This window comes from Somniosus microcephalus, chromosome 26 (genome assembly GCF_052327205.1).
Source record: "Somniosus microcephalus isolate GS21.2 chromosome 26, FLI_Smic_1.0, whole genome shotgun sequence".
NCBI classification, from domain to species: Eukaryota; Metazoa; Chordata; class Chondrichthyes; order Squaliformes; family Somniosidae; genus Somniosus; species Somniosus microcephalus.
The window spans coordinates 41,216,402-41,239,358 of record NC_141012.1 but is presented as its reverse complement, the minus strand read 5'-3'; the positions used below and the strand labels follow the sequence as shown (position 1 = coordinate 41,239,358).

At 43.2% G+C, this 22,957-nt stretch overlaps 1 protein-coding gene across 2 annotated transcripts in view; it reads left to right on the top strand.

The window, feature by feature from the left end:
* The window catches only part of LOC147100408 (high affinity cGMP-specific 3',5'-cyclic phosphodiesterase 9A-like), a 118,182-nt gene extending 97,970 nt beyond the window's left edge, over window positions 1-20,212 (top strand). The window contains exons 12-19 of one of the 2 annotated variants that reach the window (XM_085968090.1): window positions 3,716-3,798; window positions 6,267-6,423; window positions 8,071-8,184; window positions 8,770-8,874; window positions 10,618-10,746; window positions 13,537-13,620; window positions 17,293-17,350; window positions 18,412-20,212. In XM_085968090.1, coding sequence (XP_085824216.1) covers window positions 3,716-3,798; window positions 6,267-6,423; window positions 8,071-8,184; window positions 8,770-8,874; window positions 10,618-10,746; window positions 13,537-13,620; window positions 17,293-17,337 — 717 coding nt within the window. In that variant the 3' untranslated portion in view covers window positions 17,338-17,350; window positions 18,412-20,212. Of the gene's footprint in view, window positions 1-3,715; window positions 3,799-6,266; window positions 6,424-8,070; window positions 8,185-8,769; window positions 8,875-10,617; window positions 10,747-13,524; window positions 13,621-17,292; window positions 17,351-18,411 lie in introns of both variants that reach the window. The other variant, XM_085968089.1, reaches the window with a different exon arrangement.
* Window positions 20,213-22,957: the final 2,745 nt, after the last annotated feature.

The window sequence follows — 22,957 nt, the reverse complement described above, 5'->3', positions numbered from 1 at the left end:
TTGCCTTGTTAGTCCTCCCAAAATGCATCATCTCACACTTTTTTCAGGGTTAAATTCCATTTGCCACTGTTCTGCCCATCTGACCAACCCGTCTATATTGTCCTGCAGCCTGAGGCGTCCCTCCTCGCTATTTACCACTCCTCCAATTTTTGTGTCATCTGTGAACTTACTGATCATACCTCCTACATTCATATCTAAATCATTAATGTACACTACAAACAGCAAAGGACCCAGCACAGATTCCTGCGGTACACCACTAGACACAGGCTTCCAGTCACAAAAACAACCTTCGACCATCACCCTCTGCCTCCTGCCACTAAGCCAATTTTGGATCCAATGTGCCAAATTGCCCTGGATCCCATGGGCTCTTACCTTCTTGACCAGTCTCCCATGCGGAACTTTATCAAAAGCCTTACTGAAGCCCATATAGACTACATCAACTGCACTACCCTCATCCACACACCTAGTCACCCCCTCTCAAAATTCAATCAAATTGGTTAGACATGATCTCCCCCTGACAAAGCCATGCTGGCTATCCTTGATTAATCCTTGCCTCTCCAAGTGGAGACTAATTCTGTCCCTCAGAATTTTTTCCAATAATTTCCCTACCACTGATGTTAGGCTCACTGGTCTGTAATTCCCTGGTTTATCCCTACTACCCTTCTTGAATAATGGTACTACGTTAGCTGTCCTCCAGTTCTCTGGCACCTCCCCTGTGGCCAGAGAGGTTCTGAAAATTTGTGTCAGAGCCCCTGCAATCTCCTCACTTGCCTCACACAGCAGCCTGGGATACATCTCGTCTGGGCCTGGGGATTTGTCCACTTTTAAGCCCGCTAAAACCGCTAGTACCTCCTCCCTCTCAATACTAATTTGTTCAAGTATATCACAACCCCCCTGCCTGATTTCTATGCCTACATCGTCCTTCTCCATAGTGAACACAGATGCAAAATATTCATTTAAACCTCACCCACATCTTCCGGCTCTACACACAGATTGTCACTTTGGTCCCTAATGGGCCCTACTCTTTCCCTGGTTATCCTCTTGCTCTTAATATACATTTAAAACACCTTGGGATTTTCCTTTATTTTGCCCGCCAGTGTTTTTTTATGCCCCCTCTTCGCTCTCATTTCTTTTTTAAGTACCCCCCTGCACTTTCTATACTCCTCTACGGCTTCCGCTGTTTTTAGTCCTTTGTATCTGCCAAAAGCCTCCCTTTTTTTCCTAAACCATTCTTGTATATCCCTTGACATACAGGGTTCCCTGGGCTTGTTGGTCCCACCCTTGACCTTTACGGGAACATGTTGGTGTTGTACTCTCTCTATTTCCTTTCTGAAAGACTCCCACTGCCCTGATGTGGATTTTCCTACAAGTAGCTGATCCTAATCCACTTTGGCCAGATCTTGCCTTATCATATTAAAATTGGCCTTCCCCCAATTTAGAACCTTTATTTCCAGTCCATCTTTGTCCTTTTCCATGACTACCTTAAATCTCTCCAAATTATGGTCACTGTCACCAAAATGCTCTCCTACTGACACTTCTACCACTTGCCCAGCTACATTCCCTAGAATTAGGTCCAGTACCGCCCCCTCTCTTGTAGGACTTTCTACATGTTGGCTCAAAAAGCGCTCCTGGATGCACTTTAAGAATTCCGCACCCTCTAAGTCTTTCACACTCTGACTAACCCAGTTAATATTGGGGAAGTTGAAATCCCCTAGTATTATTACCCTATTATTTCTACACTTCTCTGAGATTTGCCTGCATACCTGTTCCTCTATCTCCCCCTGACTGTTTTGGGGGCCTGTAGTACACTCCCACCAAAGTGCTTACCCCCTTTTTGTTTTTAAGTTCTACCCATATGGCCTCATTAGAGGATCATCCCCCCTTACAGCAGTAATTGACTCCTTTGATTAATATTGCGACACCCCCTCCTCTTTTACGCCCCCCTCTGTCTCGCCTGAAGATTCTATACCCCGGAATATTGAGCTGCCAGTCCTGCCCCTCCCTCAACCATGTCTCTGTGATAGCAACAATATCATACTCCCATGTGTTCATCAACACCTTCAATTCATCTGCCTTACTCGCAAGACTCCTTGCATTAAAATAAATGCCATCCCGCCTTGCCATACTCCCTTGTGCCGTTACATATTTGCTCTGCCTTCCAGACTGACTTGTTTTTTCCTCTATATTTGGCTGTGCATCACCCCCTACTATAGCTCCACTCTGTATCCCATCCCCCTGCTGTTAGTTTAAACCCCGCCCCCCAACAGTACTAGCAAACCTCCCCGCAAGGATGTTGGTCCCATTCCGGTTCAGGTGCAACCCGTCCGACTTGTACAGGTCCCACCTTCACCAGAAGCAGACCCAGTGATCCAGGAAACTAAAGCCCTCCCTCCTGCACCAACTCTTTAGCCATGCATTCATCTGCTCTATCCTGCTATTCCTATACTCACTAGCACGTGGCACCGGGAGTAATCCAGAGATTACAACCTTTGAGGTCCTGCTTTATAATCTGCTACCTAGCTCCCTAAATTCTTGTTGCAGGATCTCATCCCTCTTTCTACCTATGCGTAGAATGGAGAGCAGAGCTCAATAAATAGAACTAACTGTAGTCAGACAAGTACCAACATTCACATTCAGTAATGTGTTCAGCAACTAGAACCAAACAGGCTCTGCATTTCTGGTTCAACAGTCTCTGCACGGTATCTAACAACATATATTCTTTTATTAGTTAGTGGGAATCAAAGAAGCAATTAGAGGAAACAGAGAAAGAATATCGGGGTTTATGTCCACATTTATACCTCCGATTGTAAGTCGTTAATGGTCTCGAGTGGTAATGTGGGCGCCCCTACTGGGCATTCTCAATGTTGTTCAGAAGTGGATTGGACACACCAGTCAGTCACAACTCTGCTTCTGGTGGCAATACATTAATATAAGCAAGGTGGTACCTGAAGGCACTGAGACACACCTCACGAGGTAGTCTTCCAAGGATAGCACAGGCGACAAACATCAACAGGCAGCTGCGTATAACTTGATGCGTCCCTTTTAAACCACAAAGTTTTATTGCTGTGTCTTGTTGAGGTCAGAACATACTAGCAGGAAATGACATTTCTTTTTACTCATTTACTTTTTAAATGTGACAGAAACCAATCACGCAGGCTGCCATTTTGTTCTAGCTGCGGGCGGCCTGCAGCCTGCTCGACTAGGCTAGCTGTGTTGACGTACATGGACTTTCCCCAATATCAGAGAGGTCTGCAGTCAGAAACGCTGTCACGAATACAGCTTTTGAGTAGCTGTGCATGCATGCCCGCGTGCATAGTGGTACGTGCACCTAGTGGTACATGCGCCCGATGATAAGTGTGCTCAATGGTACATGTGCTCAATGGTACGTTTGCCCAATGGTGTGTACCCGATGGAACATTTGCCCAATGGTCAATGGTACATTTGCCTAATGGTACGTGTGCCCGATGATACGTTTGCCCAACAGTACATTTGCCCAACGGTACATGTGCTCGATGGTACGTTTGCCCAATGGTGTGCATTTTTTTTGCATCAGTGTTGCTGCCGGTGCGTGGAGTGCACTTGAAGTATAAACAGCCTCATCAGTTTGTGGTACGTGTTCTGCTATCTAAGTCCAGAGAGAGGGGAAAGAATAAGCGTCTAATTTTCTCTACTAACCAGTAATTGCGTCACCCTTGTTTTCATTGCATGTGAACAGGAGACACTTAGTTTGACAGATTTGGTGATCTTAATGACTGGAGCTATTTGCCATGACCTGGATCATCCTGGATACAACAATGCGTGAGTATGATTGTAAAATAACAATCTGTAGCTACTGGCTAGCCACATAGACAGGAATTTACTATCTAGCATTTACTTGTTAACATGAAGGAAACTGTCCAATTTGAGCAATATGTTATGCCAGGAGCTGTACGGACTGAACAGTGTGTTACACAGAGGGCTAAACGGAATGTACAGTGTGTTACACAGAGGGCTAAATGGAATGTACAGTGTGTTACACAGGGAGCTGTATAGACTGAACAGTGTGTTACTCAGGCAGCTGTACGGACTGAACAGTGTGTTACACAGGGAGCTTTATAGACTGAACAGTGTTACACAGAGAGCTGTATAGACTGAACAGTGTGTTACACAGAGAGCTGTATAAACTGAACAGTGTGTTACACAGAGAGCTGTATAGACTGAACAGTGTGTTACACAGAGAGCTGTATAGACTGAACAGTGTGTTACACAGGGAGCTGTATAGACTGAACAGTGTGTTACACAGAGAGCTGTATAGACTGAACAGTGTGTTACACAGGGAGCTGTACGGACTGAACAGTGTGTTACACAGGGAGCTGTATAGACTGAACAGTGTGTTACACAGAGAGCTGTATAGACTGAACAGTGTGTTACACAGAGAGCTGTATAGACTGAACAGTGTGTTACACAGGGAGCTGTATAAACTGAACAGTGTGTTACAGAGGGAGCTGTATAAACTGAACAGTGTGTTACACAGGCAGCTGTACGGACTGAACAGTGTGTTACACAGGGAGCTTTATAGACTGAACAGTGTTACACAGAGAGCTGTATAGACTGAACAATGTGTTACACAGGGAGCTGTACGGACTGAACAGTGTGTTACACAGGGAGCTTTATAGACTGAACAGTGTTACACAGAGAGCTGTATAGACTGAACAATGTGTTACACAGAGAGCTGTATAGACTGAACAGTGTGTTACACAGGGAGCTGTATAGACTGAACAGTGTGTTACACAGAGAGCTGTATAGACTGAACAGTGTGTTACACAGAGAGCTGTATAGACTGAACAGTGTGTTACACAGAGAGCTGTATAGACTGAACAGTGTGTTACAGAGGGAGCTGTATAAACTGAACAGTGTGTTACACAGGCAGCTGTACGGACTGAACAGTGTGTTACACGGAGCTTTATAGACTGAACAGTGTTACACAGAGAGCTGTATAGACTGAACAATGTGTTACACAGAGAGCTGTATAGACTGAACAGTGTGTTACACAGAGAGCTGTATAGACTGAACAGTGTGTTACACAGAGAGCTGTACGGACTGAACAGTGTGTTACACAGGGAGCTGTACGGACTGAACAGTGTGTTACACGGGGAGCTGTACGGACTGAACAATGTGTTACACAGAGAGCTGTATAGACTGAACAGTGTGTTACACAGGGAGCTGTATAGACTGAACAGTGTGTTACACAGGGAGCTGTATAAACTGAACAGTGTGTTACACAGCGAGCTGTATAGACTGAACAGTGTGTTACAGCGGGAGTTGTACAGACTGAACAGTGTGTTACACAGGGAGCTGTATGGAGTGAACACTGTTACACAGGGGAATCTGTATTGAAAGATTCTAATGGTGAATATATGTGGGATACCTATTCAAAACTATTTACAGATGCATTTTAAAATTTAGCTCAGGAACTGAGGACTGATAGACTGTGTTTGAGATGTTGGCCCAGATTTTCCGGAGCCTATGACTGTGTACGCTGCTGCGTGTGCGTGAAAACCCGGAACTTGCAGTCTGTCAAGTTTCAGCTCGACAGATCCTCCGCATGCGCAGGAAACGGACATTCGCTGGCAGAGAGTCGGGCTATTTGCCCAACTACTGCCCAGCCAATGCCCACGAAACTCTTGCACCCGGTAAAGGCAGGCATATAGGGCCGCCTTTTACCAGCATAAGGGTTTAAATAAATAATAATATAAAACTTTTTCAATCATTTAAACATTCAAAAACCTTTAAAATTAGTTTAGGTTATTTTTGGCCCCTTTAAAAATGCTTAAATTTATTTTTCAAAAAAATTACATTTTTGTTTTAATTGTTTAAATTGTATTTTAATTCATTTTAAATGTGATGATTTATTTTTATTTAGTTTACGTGCAAGTGTGTTTTTTATGTAATTCCTACTAAGCTTATGGGGATTCCATACGTAAATGAAATCCCCATAAGCATAATGGGAATTTCCCTTTGTCATTGGGTGGGCTGGCCCACGTGATCCCAGGGACGCTTGCGAACCGTGTGCGCCCCTGGGATCCGTGGGCCTTTACGTAGGCGTACGCCTGCAGGCCCAGGACCGCAAGAGTCCGAAGATACGGAGGCACCAGGTAGGTGCGTACTTTTCTTGCGGATCGGAGGTATTCGCCCGTGGGAGGCCTCCGACCGCAATTTCAGATCCATTACTTACAAACAGACGGTGAAGACTTAAGTGAGGTGTCTGCTTTCCAAATGTTGCTCAGGTACCAGATCAATGCCCGCACTGAGCTCGCTGTCCGATACAATGACATCTCCCCTCTGGAGAATCATCACTGTGCTGTCGCCTTCCAGATTCTCTCTCAGCCGGAATGCAACATCTTCGCCAATGTGGATCCGGAGATCTTTAAACAGATCAGACAGGTCAGTGTTCATAGCATTTAGTGATGTACTGGAAATACACAGCAGGCTCACCAGCTTCTGAAGACAACAGATGGGCTCACTTCCTGTAAACCCTTCTGACCAATCTCTCATTTCTTTACGTAACCTTATCCAGTTTCATTCAATCTGTTTCCACTCATCTGAAATTCACTTCATGACTTTTTCATTATTTAATTGCTGAACATTCAGCCGTTACTTGAATTAATTATTGCCTTTTTAAACTAAGTTTGTTTACTGAATGTTCTCGATACCTGTGTTGTTTGTGACACTGTGTAATGTAACATGCTCTCATTCAGTGGGAATGTGGTGCAACATACTGCACGGTTCATGTCAAACCCAAGTTTGGTTTGATTTATCTTGTCTTTATTTACTTTTTGCAACCTTTCCAGTTTCCTGTACGAGGGGTCTTAGCCCTTTAACATCGTTTTTTTTAAAAAGGATATTACGTTGTTTAATGTACTGCCTAAGTATTGTGCTGTCTAAAATATTGTGTGATACTGCGTAGTGTAATGTCCTCTTTAATATGTGATGCTAGGCGGTTTCCTGTAAGTTGATGCTAAACAATGTAATGTTCAGTTCTAGATCAGGGTGATACCGCACAATGTGGCATCCTGTTCTAGGTAATGCTGTGGGGTGCAATGTGGCATCCTGTTTTAGATCAGTATATTGCAGTACACTTTGGTATCCTGTTCCAGATCAACGTGATACTATGCAGTAAGAAAGAACTTGCATTGACTTTGATAACTTCAGGATGTCTCAAAGCAGCTTACAGCCGATCAATTACTTTTGAAGTGTAATCATTATTATGTTGTAAGCAAACGTGGCAACTCATTTCTCCACAAACAACAATGGGATGATTGGCCAGTTAACCTATTTTTGACAGTGTTAGTTGAAGGATGAATGTTGGCCACGATTCGGAGAGAACTCCCTGCTCTTCTCTGGAAAAGGTGCCACGGGATCTTTTGCACCTACCTGAACAGCCAGACAGGGCCTCAGTTTAACATTTCATCCGACAGACAGCACCACAACAATGCAGCACTCCCTCAGCACTGCACTAGGCTATGTGCTCAAGCCCTGAAGTGGTGGTTGAACCTACAACTTTCTGACTCAAAGGCAAGAGTGCTACTTCTGAACCAAGCACTCTGAGAAAAGTTCAGCTTGGTCTTGGATATGGTTTGTTTTGCACAGTTTCACTGAGGCCATGGCAAACCAAACCAAACCAAGCTAGAAACCTGGACCTGCTGTTAAAGCCAAACCATTTAGGAGTAAATTCAGGAAGCATTTTTTGACACAGGGTAGTTTAAATCTGGAACTCGTTCTCCCAAATACTTATGGATGCTGGGTCAATTGGAGCTGTCAAGAGCGAGAGAGATTTTTGTTAAGTAATGGTATCGAGGGATATGGATCAAAGGCATGTAAATGGAGTTGAGGTACAAACATGATCTAATTAAATGGCAGAGCAGGCTCGAGGGGTTGAAGGGCCTACTCCTGATTTTATGTTCCTGCTCACCCTTTCCCCGTGAACAACCTACTGCAATGGATGCTCTTAATTATCACATGATTGCAGTTGGGCAAGGCCAGGTTCTTGTTTTCTAACTTGCTCTGCCCATTCTTCTACCTTTCCTAAAGGGAATTATTACACTTATCCTAGCGACAGACATGGCTCGACATGGAGAGATACTGGACACATTCAGACCAAAGGTTGCCACCTTTGATTTCTTGAATGAAGAACACAAAATGAGTGTAAGTAAAACGAACATAATCTTCAGAGCAATGAATGGCCTTTTTAGTTTGCAAATTAAGAGATACTGGCTCCAAATGTCCACAGGCCCCTTAGCGTAGTCCCAGTGTCAGTCAGCCGGAAGTGCAGCAGAAGGGGTGGAAAACCGATGTGACTGGAATTCACTATCCACGAGTTTCTGTCGGGGTCTGTTTGGAGTGGAACCTCCTCCCTCCAAGATGGAGGTGGTGGTGTTGGGGCCAGTGGTGGGGTTGGGGGGAAGGAATTTCAACGCCAGGAATTTCCTCGTCCCCGGCCTGTCCAACGCTCAGCATTTGAGCAGCAGACGTAGGCCCCACCCAGACCCCAGTAAAAATAATGGCTCAATTATTAATAATTGGCCCTTTTATAAAGGGGAACAATTGGGCACATTGAACTTAAAAACTCTGTGCCTCTGGTGCCAGCTGGGAGAATAGTGGCCCTAAGGAGAGGTTGGAAAGCTGAAAATTGGGGGAAGGGAAAGACTGTTGAAGATTAATGGTTTTAGATTGTGACAAAGCAGAAATGTATGAACTTACTCAGAAAAAGCACTTGTCCCTTTTTCCTAGCTGAAAATGCTTCTTATCAAGTGCTGTGATATTTCCAATGAAGTGCGGCCGACAGAAGTGGCGGACCCTTGGGTTGACTGCTTGCTCGAAGAATACTTTACACAGGTGAAAGACATAGTTACTGATCTCATGGTGCAAACTGTAGAGGGTGATTTGTTGTTGTCTTCAATGGGCTGACAATAAAATGGAGGCATGCTTAGTTAACAAATTAGTTGGGTCAAAATCCTGGAATTCCCTACCTAACACCATTATGGGACCATCTCAAGGACTGCGGCCGTTCAAGGAGAAAACCCACCACCACCTTCTCAGGGCAACTGGCGATAGGCAAGGATGAGAAAAGACCTTTCGTCCCATTGAACCTCATCCCTCTTGTACCTAGCTCTCCCATTACAGCATCCAGCTTCCTTTGAACTCCCACAATGTTTCTGTCTTTACTACCCCACCTGGCATATCGTTCCAAACACTTATCACGCTTTAAGTAAAATAGTTCATCCAAATGTCTGTTTCAAAACTGTTTTTAAATGCATGTGCTCTGGTCTTGCTGTGTTGGCTGAATCATCTCAGTGCTGCCTTGGTGACAAGCTCAAGTCCCTCTGCTATGTGTTAAATCAGGAGCCTGTCAATGTCTTTTTCAAATACTTCAGTCAAGTCTCTATTCAGTACACTCGGTGACAGTCTATTCCGTAAACTGGTGTGAAATGACTGCTCTGTAAGTTATATTCAGCAACCTTCCTTGGGATGTAGTTGTGCCCTCTGATTCTCTTATTCTGGGTGAGCATAAAGAGCTTCTCCACATCTATCCTACAGACCATCCTCTTGATTTTACATAGAATTACATTTAATTTATACCACAGAAACAGGCTATTCAGCACAACTGGTCTATGCCGGTGTTTATGCTCCACACGAGCCTCCTTATATTCTACTTCATCTAACCATATTTGCATATCCTTTTAAAAGCTTGAATTATTATTCCTCTCCCTCCGCCACCACTTCTTTTGCTAAGATGAGTTCCAGTTACATGTTGTAGCTCCATTGTTTGATACCATTCTTGTTGCCCCTTATTGGAACCCTTTTCGGCGCCTCTTTCTCCTTACTATGACCAAAGCTGATTGGATTGGTTTTTGAGGTTGGGTTGAAGCTCAGGATACAGCTGGTGTTTCGGCTTTGGTTCCAGTTCAGATTTGCTCTGAAACCCAAATGGAGTCAGCGTAAGAATTTGAGCTTTGTTTATACAGGAAACTTTCGATTTACCGGCACCTAAATAACCGGAAATCTCGGTTAACCGGCAAAATTCAGGAGTAGGTTCAGGTAACTTTTATTACTAGCCTTCCTTCATCTGTTGCTGTGCAAGGGTGTGGCTGCAGCTGTTGCTAAGCTACAGAGACGCTTGCAACTTGTGGCCATTGGTCTGAAGCTGTTGCTAAGCAACAGGGTTTGTTGCTTTATACGGAGCTCTCAGCTCCGTATCTTTTACTATAGCTTTCGGTTATCCGGAATTTTTGATGAACCGGCACCACGTCGGTCCCGTCCGTGCCAGATAAAAAAACGTTTCCTGTAGTAGGATCTGCATTAGGGTTTAGGTTAAGTACTGGGCTAAGATTCAAGTTGGGTCATAGGTTCAGATTGAGATTGAGGTACGAGTTCAGATTGATTTGGTTTACAGATCACATTGGGCTCAAAGTTTAGTTGGGTTTAGGACTGAAGTTTGCAGTCAGCTTCGGGTTTAGATTCAACTCAATCAAGGCTTATGCCTAGAACATCTCCCTCTTTACAAGCAGAGTATATGAAAAAAAAACTATTCTTTCTAAACATACATCTTTAATATAGTTTGCTTGTGTTCAATTGCAGAGTGACCGGGAGAAATCTGAAGGCCTTCCAGTAGCCCCATTCATGGATCGAGATAAGGTTACCAAGCCCACAGCCCAGATTGGATTCATCAAGTTTGTCCTCATACCGACATTTGAGACACTGATGAAGGTAAGTTCAGAATTAACGGGTAATTCCTCTCTTGATCGAAGAATGACTACCTCAGAGGTCCCTTCCCTTCTTTAATGATGTTTGTGTTCATCACCTTCATCAAGGTGAAGGTGAGGAGTGTTAGTGCTGGGAACTGGGCGACTATTTATTTTGGCCACTCAGTTGTAAGTACTTCTGGGTGAGGTAGAGCTACACCTTTGACATTTGTATATTTCTTACACCAGCCATCCTCAGCTTCTCTCTGAGTAAGATTGACAATTTAGTAGGGTTAGTTTTAGTTGTGGGCCCATGCCCATCAGAAAGTGGATTGAAACTGCCTAAACTCATTTCAGTTAGGACATCCCATCAGTCTGGGCTGGAACTGAACCCAGGTTCCAAAGGTGGAAGACCAGCGTCTAACCCATTGGATCATTTAATCCACAGGGAACTGTGCCCTTGTTCCAAGAGCGATCAGCTCAATGATTACCCCCGGTTAGAATTTCCACGAGGGTTCCATCTCCCGTTGGATTGGATAAAGTCCGTGATGGAGCAGCCTGGCCTTTTTTGGTCATTTATATTGTGTCTTTTTTTTGGGGGGGGGGGTGGGTGGATTCCGCCGATCTGCTGCCCAAGTTATGGCGGGAGATCAGGACAAGCCCTGCAGAAATTCCAGACGCCCATGTTCAAGCTCATTTCTGCCTGATTGTTTGAATTAGTTTGTTATTGTTGAAATGAACAAAGTACCTGTTACCCCGCTTCCCCTCAAAACGTGCAACCAAGCCAAACAATAAATCAAACCTGGAGGATTTTGGGTTACTTTTCTATCCCACTCTCCCACTTCCTCTTACTTGTACATCGGGAGAGATCTCGATCTCTTGCTGTAAGACCGGCAGGAACCCTGGAGAAATGGCCAATCTTCTGCTGAAGTTACGGTAGGGGATCGGGAGAAACCCCCCACGATTCAGAGATAGTAACAATTCTGCTCTTAGCAGGCTGGATCGTGTGGTGGATACATCATCAGTATCTTCGGCTGGTAGCCTTCCTCTGCTAGATGCAAGGGCTGTAGGTGAAAGAGTCTGGGTGACCTAGATCTTGGTGGGTGGGGATGCACTGCGCAAAATTACCAATTCATTTGACACATGATTCCCCTAAATTGGCAACATCAGTCAGCGACACCATAGGTATTAGCATTGGCTCAATGGTACGACTCGCCTCTGAGTCAGAAGGTTGTGGGTTCAAGCCCCACTCCAGAGACTTGAGCATATAATCTAAACTGGCACTTCAGTGCAGTTCTGAGGGAGTGCTGCACTGTCGGAGGTGTTGTCTTTCAGATGAGATGTTAAACCAAGGACGTATCTGCCCTCTTGGGTGGACATAGAGATCCTTTGGCACGATTTGAAGAAAAGAAGGGAAGTTCTCCTGGTGTTTTGCCCAACATTTATTCCTCAACCAACACCACAAAAACAGCCATATAAATACTGTGGCTACAAGAGCAGGCCAGAGGCTGGGAATTCTGCGGCGAGTGTCTCACCTCCTGACTCCCCAAAGCCTTTCCATCATCTACAAGGCACAAGTCAGGAGTGTGATGGAATACTCTCCACTTGCCTGGATGAGTGCAGCTTCAACAACACTCAAGAAGCTCGACACCATTCAGGATAAAGCAGCCCGCTTGATTGGCACTCCATCCACCACCTTCAACATTCACTCCCTCCACCACCGGCGCACTGTGGCTGCAGTGTGTACCATCTACAAGATGTACTGCAGCAACTCGCCAAAGCTCCTTCAACAGCACCTTCCAAACCCGCGACCTCTACCACTTAGAAGGACAAGGGCAGCAGACGCATGGGAACATCACCACCTACAAGTTCCCCTCCAAGCCACACACCATCCTGACTTGGACCTGTATCGCCGTTCCTTCACTGTCGCTGGGCCAAAATCCTGGAACTCCCTTCCTAACAGCATTGTGGGTGTACCTACACCATATGGACTGCAGCGGTTCAAGAAGGCGGCTCACCACCATCTTCTCAAGGGCAATTAGGGATGGGCACTAAATGCAGGCCTAGCCAGCCAGCGACGCCCACATCCCATCAATGAATTTTAAAAAAAAGATTATTTGGTCAATTATCTCATTGCTGTTTGTGGGCCCTTGCAGTGCACAAATTGGTTGCTGTGTTAGCCTACATTACAAAGTACTTCCTTGGACACAAAGCACTTTGAAATGTCCTGAGGTTATAAAAGGCACTATATAAATACAAGTTTTTTTTTCATGAGGCAATAAGGGTGCCTTTTTAACATTAGGTAACATGAATCAGTCATTCATGAAAGAAAGACTTATGAAATAATACTGAGCGGCCTGTGGGTGGCGCTGTCCAGGGAGAGTATAAATACTCGGGCACAGGCCCAGCTTGTGCAGGACATTCTTAACAGGAACTAGTGAAGGACACAACTAGACCTCCATGTTGTAAAACAGTTGATTAAAGCTTTGTTTAACGCTTAGACCAAGTGCCTAGTAGTTTTCTTACATCATTAGGTCTAAGGCATATTTTGGAGGCAGTGTAAAGGAAGTTTTATCCTGCATCTCATATTTCCTGTACCCGACTATATAATGTGAGGGGAATACAAGAATACTTTCAAACAGACATTTCCCTGAAAGTCATTACCCTAAATGTTTGCTCTGCATGCATTAGGACAAAACATCCCATGAAGTTTGTGCGTGGCCAGGTTTGATTATTACAGGACCACCATGCCACTCTTATTCTGTAAATTGCGTTACACTGATCATTGCCTATTTGCTGTTAGTTATTCCCACAGATTGAAGAAGCTACGGTACAGCCTCTGCGAGATTCCAGGGATCGCTATGAAGAGCTGAAACAGATTGATGATGCCATGAATGAGGTAAATGCAGCCAATCGGTGACCTGTAGATAATACAATCTTAACTCCTCAACTAAGTTGCTGCTCTGTCCCAGCCATCATATGTAAATAATGATGGCTATAATTTTGCTTTGGAATTAGAAAATAATCCCCTTTGTAAATTGTGTTGGCGCCACTTACCTTTACCGTAAAAGAAAGACTTGCATTTATATAGCCTGTTTCACAACCTCAGGACGTCCCAAACATCTTTACAGCCAATGAACTACTTTTGAAGTGTAGCCATCCTCTGAAGACACTTTCGATCATAGAATCAAACAGCACAGAAGGAGGCCACTCAGCCCATCGTGTTTGCGCTGGCTGTTTGAAGGAGCTGTCCAATTAGCACTCCCCTGCTCCTTCCCCATAGTGCTGCAGGTTTATCCACCCCGTCAAGTATTTATCCAATTCCCTATTGAATCTGCTTCCACCTCCCTTTCAGGCAGTGCATTCCGGATCACAACAACTCGCTGCGTAAAATTGTTTTTCATGTCGCCCCTGGTTCTTTTGCCAATGACCTTAATTCTGTGCCCTCTGGTTACTGACCCTTCTGCCACTGAAAACAGTTTCTCCTTATTTACTCTATTAAACCTTAATGATTTTGATCACCTAAATCACCCCTTAACTTTCTCTGCTCGAAGGAGGACAATCCCAGTTTCTCTAGTCTTTCCAAATAACTGAAGTCTTTCATCCCTCGTACCATTCTAGTAAATCTCCTCTGCACCCTCTCTCAGGTCTTGACATCCTTCCTAAAGCATGGTGCCCAGAATTGGACACAATACTCCAGCTGGGGCCTAATCAGTGTTTTTTAAAGGTTTAGCATAACTTCCTTGCTTTTGTACTCTAGGCCTCTATTAATAAAGCCAAGGATCCTGTATGCCTTTTTAACAGCCACCGCAACTTGTCCTGCCACCTTCAAAGACTTGCACCCCCTTTAAAATTGTACCATTTACTTTACATTGCCTCTCTTTATTCCTCCTACCAAAATGAATCACTTCACACTTCTCTGCATTCAACTGCATCTGCCACGTGTCTGCCCATTTCACCAGTCTGCCTACGTCTTCCTGAAGTCTGTTAATATCCTCCTCACCGTTTACTGCATTTCTGAGTTGTGTGTCATCTGCAAACTTTAAAATTTTGTCCACTATACCCAAGTCCAGGTCATCAATATATAATCAAAGAGAGAAGTAATTCCAACACCGACCCCTGGGGGACTGCACACTTTCCTCTTGTCTGAAAAACAACCGTTCACCACTACTTTGTTTTCTGTCCCTTAGCCAATTTCATATCCATGCAGCCACTGCCCCTTTAATCCCAAGGGCTTCAATTTTGCTAACAAGTCTATTATGTGGTACTTTATCAAACGCATTTTGAAAGTCCATATATGCAACATCAACTGCACTACCCTCAACAACCCTCTCCGTTACTTCATCAAATAACTCAAGTTACTGCATCAATGAATAGAATGCACACACTGCCAACCAGAGAGTGCTTTGTTTCTATGGCAACCATCCTTCAACACTTTCTTAAAAACATAAATTATGCATCCTCTGTATCTCAACCTCCCCTAGTGAGTCTCCTCTGTCACTGTCTGTTCCCTAGTTTATAATCACACTATTGTGTATCCATTATATATTAATGAAGATTAGTGAATTCCTTTATAATTCAATATCCTCTCATTGTAAACGCTTTTCCCCTTCCCATTGCTATGGTCTCACTAGGCCACGGGCAGTTTTGACAGACATTTTCCCACACTTCTACCAATGACACAATTAACTAACTGTTGGAACTCCCGGAGATATCTTACTGTCCATTTTTCTTTCTCCTCTTCTCCCACCCTTCACTTATGAGGAAGCCCACTTTCTCCACTTGACACCTTCCCTTGCAATGTGGTCAGGATCAGAAACTCAGAGGAATGGCTGATCAAACGCACTTCCCTCCATTCGTTGCATTCCGCGTTGGTCTCGCTCGCGCTTTCTCTCTATCGCTCTCTCTTTCTGAAGGGATGAGGTTTTACTATAATCTTGTTTGATAAAATAAAGGATAGCATTAAACCTAGTGGAGTAGAAATTGGACCTCTTATCAAGAGGGCCAATTTCCAACTTAAAAAAAAACTTCTGCCAGTCGTGCCAACTTGCCCAACCCGAGTAGATGTGAAGCATCTTCCTATGCCCCCTCCCCACCCTTCAAGCAAGCACCTAAGATGTGCTCAAACTGGTGGGGGTGCCTGGCAGAACTATTACAATTAGCTGACCCCACCTGGTGCTCAGATTCTCTAGCGGAGTCAGGAGCAGAAGTCAACGGCACATCGGGATTGGGGGTAATATATTAGCATGGATTGAGGATTGGTTAATGGATAGAAAACACAGAATAGGAATAAACGGGACTTTTTCAGGTTGGCAGGCTGTAACTAGCGGGGTACCGCAAGGATCAGTGCTTGGGCCTCAGCTATTTACAATCTATATTAATGACTTAGATGAAGGGACTGAGTGTAACGTATCCAAGTTTGCTGATGATACAAAGTTAAGTGGGAAAGTAAGCTGTGAGGAGGACGCAAAGAGGCTGCAGAGAGATATAGACAGGTTGACAGAGTGGGCAAGAACATGGCAAATGGAATACAATGTGGGGAGGTGTGAAGTTATCCACTTTGGCAGGAAAAACAAAAAAGCTGAATATTTTTTGAATGGTGAGAGACTGGGAAATGTTTCACTCAGAGGGACTTGGGTGTCCTTGTACATGAATCACAGAAAGTTAACATGCAGGTACAGCAAGCAATTAGGAAAGCAAATGGTATGTTAGCTTTTGTTACAAAGGGATTAGGGTATAAGAGTAAAGAAGTCTTACTATAATTATACAGAGCATTAGTGAGGCCAATTATACAGAGCATTGGTGAGGCCACACCTGGAGTACTGTGTACAGTTCTGGTCTCCTTACCTAAGGAAAGACATACTTGCCTTAGAGGATGTGCAACAAAGGTTCACTAGACTGGTTCCTGGGATGAGGGGATAGCCCTATGCGGCGAGGTTGAGTAGACTAGTCCTATATTCCCTAGAGTTTAGAAGAATGAGGGGTGATCTAATTGAAACATATAAAATTCTTAAGGGGCTTGACAGGGTAAAAGCTGGGAAAATGTTTCCCCTGGCTGGGGAATCTAGAACACTGGCTCAGTCACGGAATAAGGGGTTGGCCATTTAGGACTGAGAGGAGACATTTCTTCACTCAAAGGGTTGTGAATCTTTGGAATTCTCTACCCCAGAGAGCTGTGGATGCTCAGTCGTTGAGTATATTCAAGACAGAGGTCGATAACATTTTGAGAACAAAGGGAATTGAGGGATATGGGGATAATGCGGGAAGGTGGAGTTGTGGTAGAAGATCAGCCATGATCTTGTTGCATGGCGGAGCAGGTTTGAAGGGCCAAATGGCCGACTCCTGCTCCTATTTCTTATGTACTTACAGCAGCAGAAGGAGTCCAAGGGATTTTGGCCCTAAGTACATTATTGTGTGAAAGGCTTGCCAGCCTACTAAAGTTATCCTTTAAGTTGAAAGTTATAATAAAAACGTGTGATCTTTTAATTTTAAACCCCATTGTGTTTAACGAGCATTTTAACGTCACTTTGCCCACAATAATGTCTGTCTTCTTAAAATTTAACTTTACAAGTTGCGGAAGAAAACAGAAAATATCCCTCTCGGATCGAAGAAGTAATTTTCTTAGTACGGTAAGTAGATTTTGAAGCACTCGCATTCTTTCAACAGTTCTGATATAAAACAACCAGAAATCAGATAAGGATGAGAAGATATTAAAGGAGTTTTAAATGTTTTTATATTAAGGCACTTGAAATAAAGTTTTGCAACTAGAATTATTATACAGCCAATGAGAATATCATCATCGCTGGCATTATGAGAACATGGCAAGATGGACAGGAGATGGAGCTAAGAATGGTTAACATTGATTGCCTGTTAAGTTAGTTGGTGAGTGACAGTATTGGTAAGGGATGATATAACAGCTACGGGCAGGTTAGAGGTAACATCAGAAGGAGCAATAGCTCCAGCAATATAGGTGGGAATTACTAATGATAACCGCATAACTGGCAGCTGCTGTCGACCATCAGCTGAAGCTGAACATACAGTAAGAGAGCTGAAAGTGATGCTGTAGGTAATGATATCTGGACCAGAGATGTGAAAGGACAGTGTTCAGCATATTGCATCATATATATACATTTCAAGTATATATCCAATTCCCTTTTGGAAGTTACTGTAAATATGTAAGGTTCCTAAGTTTTACCAAAATAAGGACATTGCCTTCCTAATGACTCAGTTACTAAATGCACTACTAGTGTGGCACTGAGCCGTGCAACAACCAGGAAGGTCCCAGGTACGGTGCCCAGTTACTTAACCTCGGTTGGGGTGCTGGTAGGGGGTGTCACAATTGGCCTCAGTGCCCTTGCACTAGGGCGAGAAATAAATCAGTCTGGATTCCTGATCACTATCCAGTGCCTCCTGCTGGGTTTGTACAGGTGTTGGATCAGGCTTTGGTGTGATACTCCCACAGTTGAGTAGCCTGCTGCATTTGCTGTGTAGGAGGATCAAGCATGAAAACTGGCCACTGGGCAAACTTCCAGAGGCCTGGTCAGCACCCCATGAACCATACCTCGGCAAAAGTTAGGACCCTCAGCAAAGGAAGACGAGGAGGGGGAGAAAAATAATCAAAGGAGGAGTAACAGGGCCTTATTTTTGTTCCTTTTATCCAAAAAATCCGTTTTATTTATTTTCATTACAGGATTGCAAACTACAGTCACTGCTCCGGGTCTAACAACACTTGACTTGAAGACAATGTTGGCTGATGCTGATTAATGATGCAACATCTATCAAGTTGAGTGAATTGACATCAATCTGTCATTAACCTCCATTAACAGGCATTTATCGACCATCAGCAGAGTCACTAGTGAATCCAAGTCATTCCAATGAACAGCACCATTTATATTTTCAACGTTTGGAACTTAAGTAAACACTTCTGCACTGAATATTTTAGAGCCCATTCAGATCTTTTCTAACAGGCCCTTCAGATTTAGTCGCTTCCAACATTTTTAGGAAAAAAATTATTGAGGAACAAAAATCTGCCAGTCTCAGAATTTATGAAATTCATACTTTATTCACTACAAATAATTCATCCTTTTTAATTTAAGGCCATTGGAGAAGTTGCCTTTTCCACTGCACTGTAGTCCCTGAATGTCGTAAGAACTCAATGCTTCTCCAGGGTCTCAGAGTTAAGTATTCATGGGAACACTGGGGTTTGGAGTTGCAATAAGAGCCTGCCTGATGTGGAACCCATCTGCTCGCCTTCCCTTCCTCCAACCCAACAAGCACCAACACCATTATCCAAACTCCTGGAACACTGTGCTGTACCAGAGACATCCAGTGCTGGTAAACCTGTGCTATGTCCCTAAAGTCTTCTTTCTCACTCCTAAGACAGACAAAACAACTGGATAACCTCAAACGCAGTAAATAATGAGGATAATTTCTGTACCAACTACATTGAAAAAGACATTCTATAATATCAACCATTTAACACCTAAAAATCACAAACATTAACACACTTCCTAAACCAGTAGTTTATTCACTGATATTTCTCAGTTTGAAGATTTATCAACTGATCAATAAAGATGTAATTAATATTGGTATTTTTGGATTTGTTTTAATATTAAATGTGACTTGCACCGGTCTACAGGAACATTACATTATGGAAGGGGACATTAAATAAAGTTGTTGACGTTGTAAATTAAGGAAATGTCTTGTTCTGATCACTGCTCTCACTGTAATCGGCACGGCAAACAGTTTGAAATAACTCCACAAATAGTAATCGTCGGATATGATTTGCAATTACTTGTATTTTTTTAAACTGACAGCTCAGTTAGTTATACAAATTAAGTACCGACTTATGCTTCAAAATATTGTGGCTAGTTTAGTGGACAAAAGCCTCACCAAATGTGTGACAGATCCATAAAGGCCAGTGAGATACCAGGCTTGATTCCCAGTCTGTGCTGATGTCATATGGGACAGTAATTTGGGCCTTGTGCGTGATGGTGGGTAAAGAATCAGCAAGGATTCTCGTTCTCGACCGCTTATCCATCGGCCCCTGCTGAAAGGTGCATGTGTGTGGATGTCAGGTGAGAATAGGTTTGGACTTGGCCATGATGTCCTCTCTCTCCCCCACCCCCACACCCTGTGATCAAGATACCCACTATCCAGGTTCACAAATGTCTCTTTGGTGAGGCAGGGGGCTTCCATCATCCGTGGAACAATACCCTGACATGGGTCAGCATCTTCAGGAGAGGAGGAGGGAAAACGGGAGAAAATTGAATAAGAATGACTTGGGAGGGAGGAGAAAAATCCTTGATTTTATCTTATGTATCATAGAAAAAACCAGTGTGAAATTCTGCAGAGGCATTCAAACATAGCCCCAAAACTGCGAGACTGCTCCCGGCATGGAGTCTTACTTGACAATAATGCAGATTCGAGATCGGTTTTAACAAAACAGAAATTAGGAGCACCACAAATCAGGCACTCTGACCTCGGGCACACTCATCGAGTGAGACTGTGTGCCATGAGCGGAGTCTTGTAATCTCGGGACTCTTGTTTGCTGCAAGTGTGTTCTTTTACCACATGTTAAAAATAATGTTTTATTGTAGGGCACAGCCTTTGGAATCCTTTCTTCATAAGGAAGGAACCCAGGCTGCAATCTCGATACTTCCACTGTAATCCACAATAGCTTCTGAGGAGGCACAATGCTGCGATTGTTCACAGTTACCAAGGAGACAGGAACGTTGTATCCTAGCAATGGCCAAACCAGAATTTCAGACTTAAACCATACTGCGGGAAAACACAGAACAGCTACCCAAGAGGACAAAGATCCAGCCTCGAGAAACTCCAAGCCTTGTTTGCTAATGTTAGCTGTGTGTTAAGACTGGTGCAGTATGGGAGAAAGTGGTAATGAACTGTTTGTCCATTTTATGGTTGCCGTAAGGATTCTTGCTGTCCGGAAATGGGTTTCCAGAAATTAGCAAATAGTTTTTGAAAAGCAGCCTTTTGCTTGTTAAAGCCTTGTTAAAAGCTTGCCATAATCAATTTCTGCACAAACGGGGAAGGAGGGGGTGAGGGTATAAACCGAAATGAGTATGGAACTCCAAGTCGGACCTGGTGTTCATGAGCTTAAAGAATAGAAAGATTTCAAAGCATCACCACAGTGGTGGCAGAATTGAATGCTCTCAAAATAGAAAAAGTCCATTTTCCCCCAAATATCTGTTCACTGATTCAGGCACCTTGTTATTCTGTAGTTTGTAAATGTATTCATTGGAGCACTGACCATCATACTGGATTGTATCGCTCAGTAATACATAATCGGCTCTTTCAGCATATACATTTGTTTCCATGCTTCATGCTATGGAGGCAGGCTTCCACAGTCTAAAGCTTGGTGACAGGCTCTGATGAACTCTACACGCCCCCTATTTTCAATAGAGCACTTTCACTGCAGCTGTGAATCCTGGGAGAGCTCCACTTCCATATTATACAGAGAATTACATAGAAATTACAACATAGAAACAGCCATTCGGCCCAACCAGTCCGCGTTGGTGTTTATCGTCCACACGGGCAGTAATCCTAATCTCATGTGCTTTCCCCGTTTTCCTTCAACCGCCTATCTAAACTATTCTTAAATGTTGATATGGCCTCTGCTTCAATAACTAAATCTGGTAATGCATCAGAAACCTCTATGTAGAAACGTTTCTTCTGCTCTCTGTCCTAAATCTCTTGCATGCAGCCTTCTAGACCCCCTCAATGACTTGAGTCTGTTTCTATCTACTCTGCCCCATCCTTCATAATTTAAAATACCTCTATCGAATCAACCTGGAATCTCTTCTATTCCAAGAAACAGCCCCAATTTTGAAATGTTTCTTTATTTTTATTTCCTCATACCAGATAGCAACCTAGTCATAGAGTCATATCGGCACAGAAGGAGGCCATTCAGCCCATCGAGTCCGTGCCAGCTCTCTGTAGAGCAATCCAGTCAGTCCCATTCCCCCGCTCTATCCCTGTAGCCCTGCAAGTTTATTTCCCTCAAGTGCCTATCCAGTCTCCCCTTGAAAACATTGAGTGTCTCCGCTTCCACCACTTCCGTCAGCAGCGAGTTCCAGGTCCTCGCCACTCGCTGCGTAAAAATGTTTTTCCTAGTGAATCATTATTTGACCTTGAAGTTGAGGGCTATTCAGGTAACGCTATAGTGCAGTTGATATAGGTTTAGTTAATGAGTGAGTTCTCAGATTATATTATGATGCTTTTTCAATGACTATTTTATTACAACAATTGAATAAACCACATCTCTTTCAAATGACAATATGGAGGGAGAAGTTAAAAACTGATTTAGGTTTTTTTGGAAGGGTATGTTTGGAAAAATAATTTTCTCTTAGTAATCTATTTAATTTCAGATCCATTTTATTTATCCAGAAAATTAATAAGCTATTCTCAGATCCATTTTATTTTTCCAAAACATTAACAATTTCTTTTGTGTTTCAACTCAAATGGTTACTTCTAAAAAAGTCACATTGAGGCACAGAAACATCTGTATTCACTTAGCGAGGAGGCCGTGTATTAATGTGTGATACATTTTAATAAACCGAATGGATTCTTCTATCTGTAGGGTCTTGGGGATAAAATAGGATTTTCTCAATTTCCATTCAGTCATTAAACATATTTCACAGTTGGATTAATGAACTGTTCATCGTTTGTTCTAATTAATTAGTTTGTTAGCTGCTTGAGAGGTACTAAGGGATCATTATTACAGGTGCCTGTGACAACTTTTTGTTGTGACTGCTAACTAACACTGTGCTGTATGAAATTATCCATTTAAAAACCACACACACCCACTATTTTAACAGATGGTAAATGACAATAAAATAGGTCATTAACCCTTCTGAACAAATATAGCTCTAGGTAATTTTTTATCATGGCATAAATACCTATAACTTGTTTACACTAGTTGCAGGCATGTAATATGTCACTACAGGAAATGTGCTCTCGGTTGATGCTATTATAGCCCTAATCATTTTATAAAAATCTCTCTTTCTGTCATGTGATACAACACAAAACAACAAATCACAAAAGCAATAATGTTGCTGGTTAGTGGGTGGTAACATAAAAATTGGTGATAGTAATGAAATGTTTGATAGCACAATTAGAACAGAAAGACACAGAAATAGGAAACTTTCTTTGAAAACACAGATATTACTTTAACAAATACTCCTGCAAATGTATTCAGGTCTGTTGCAGACCCT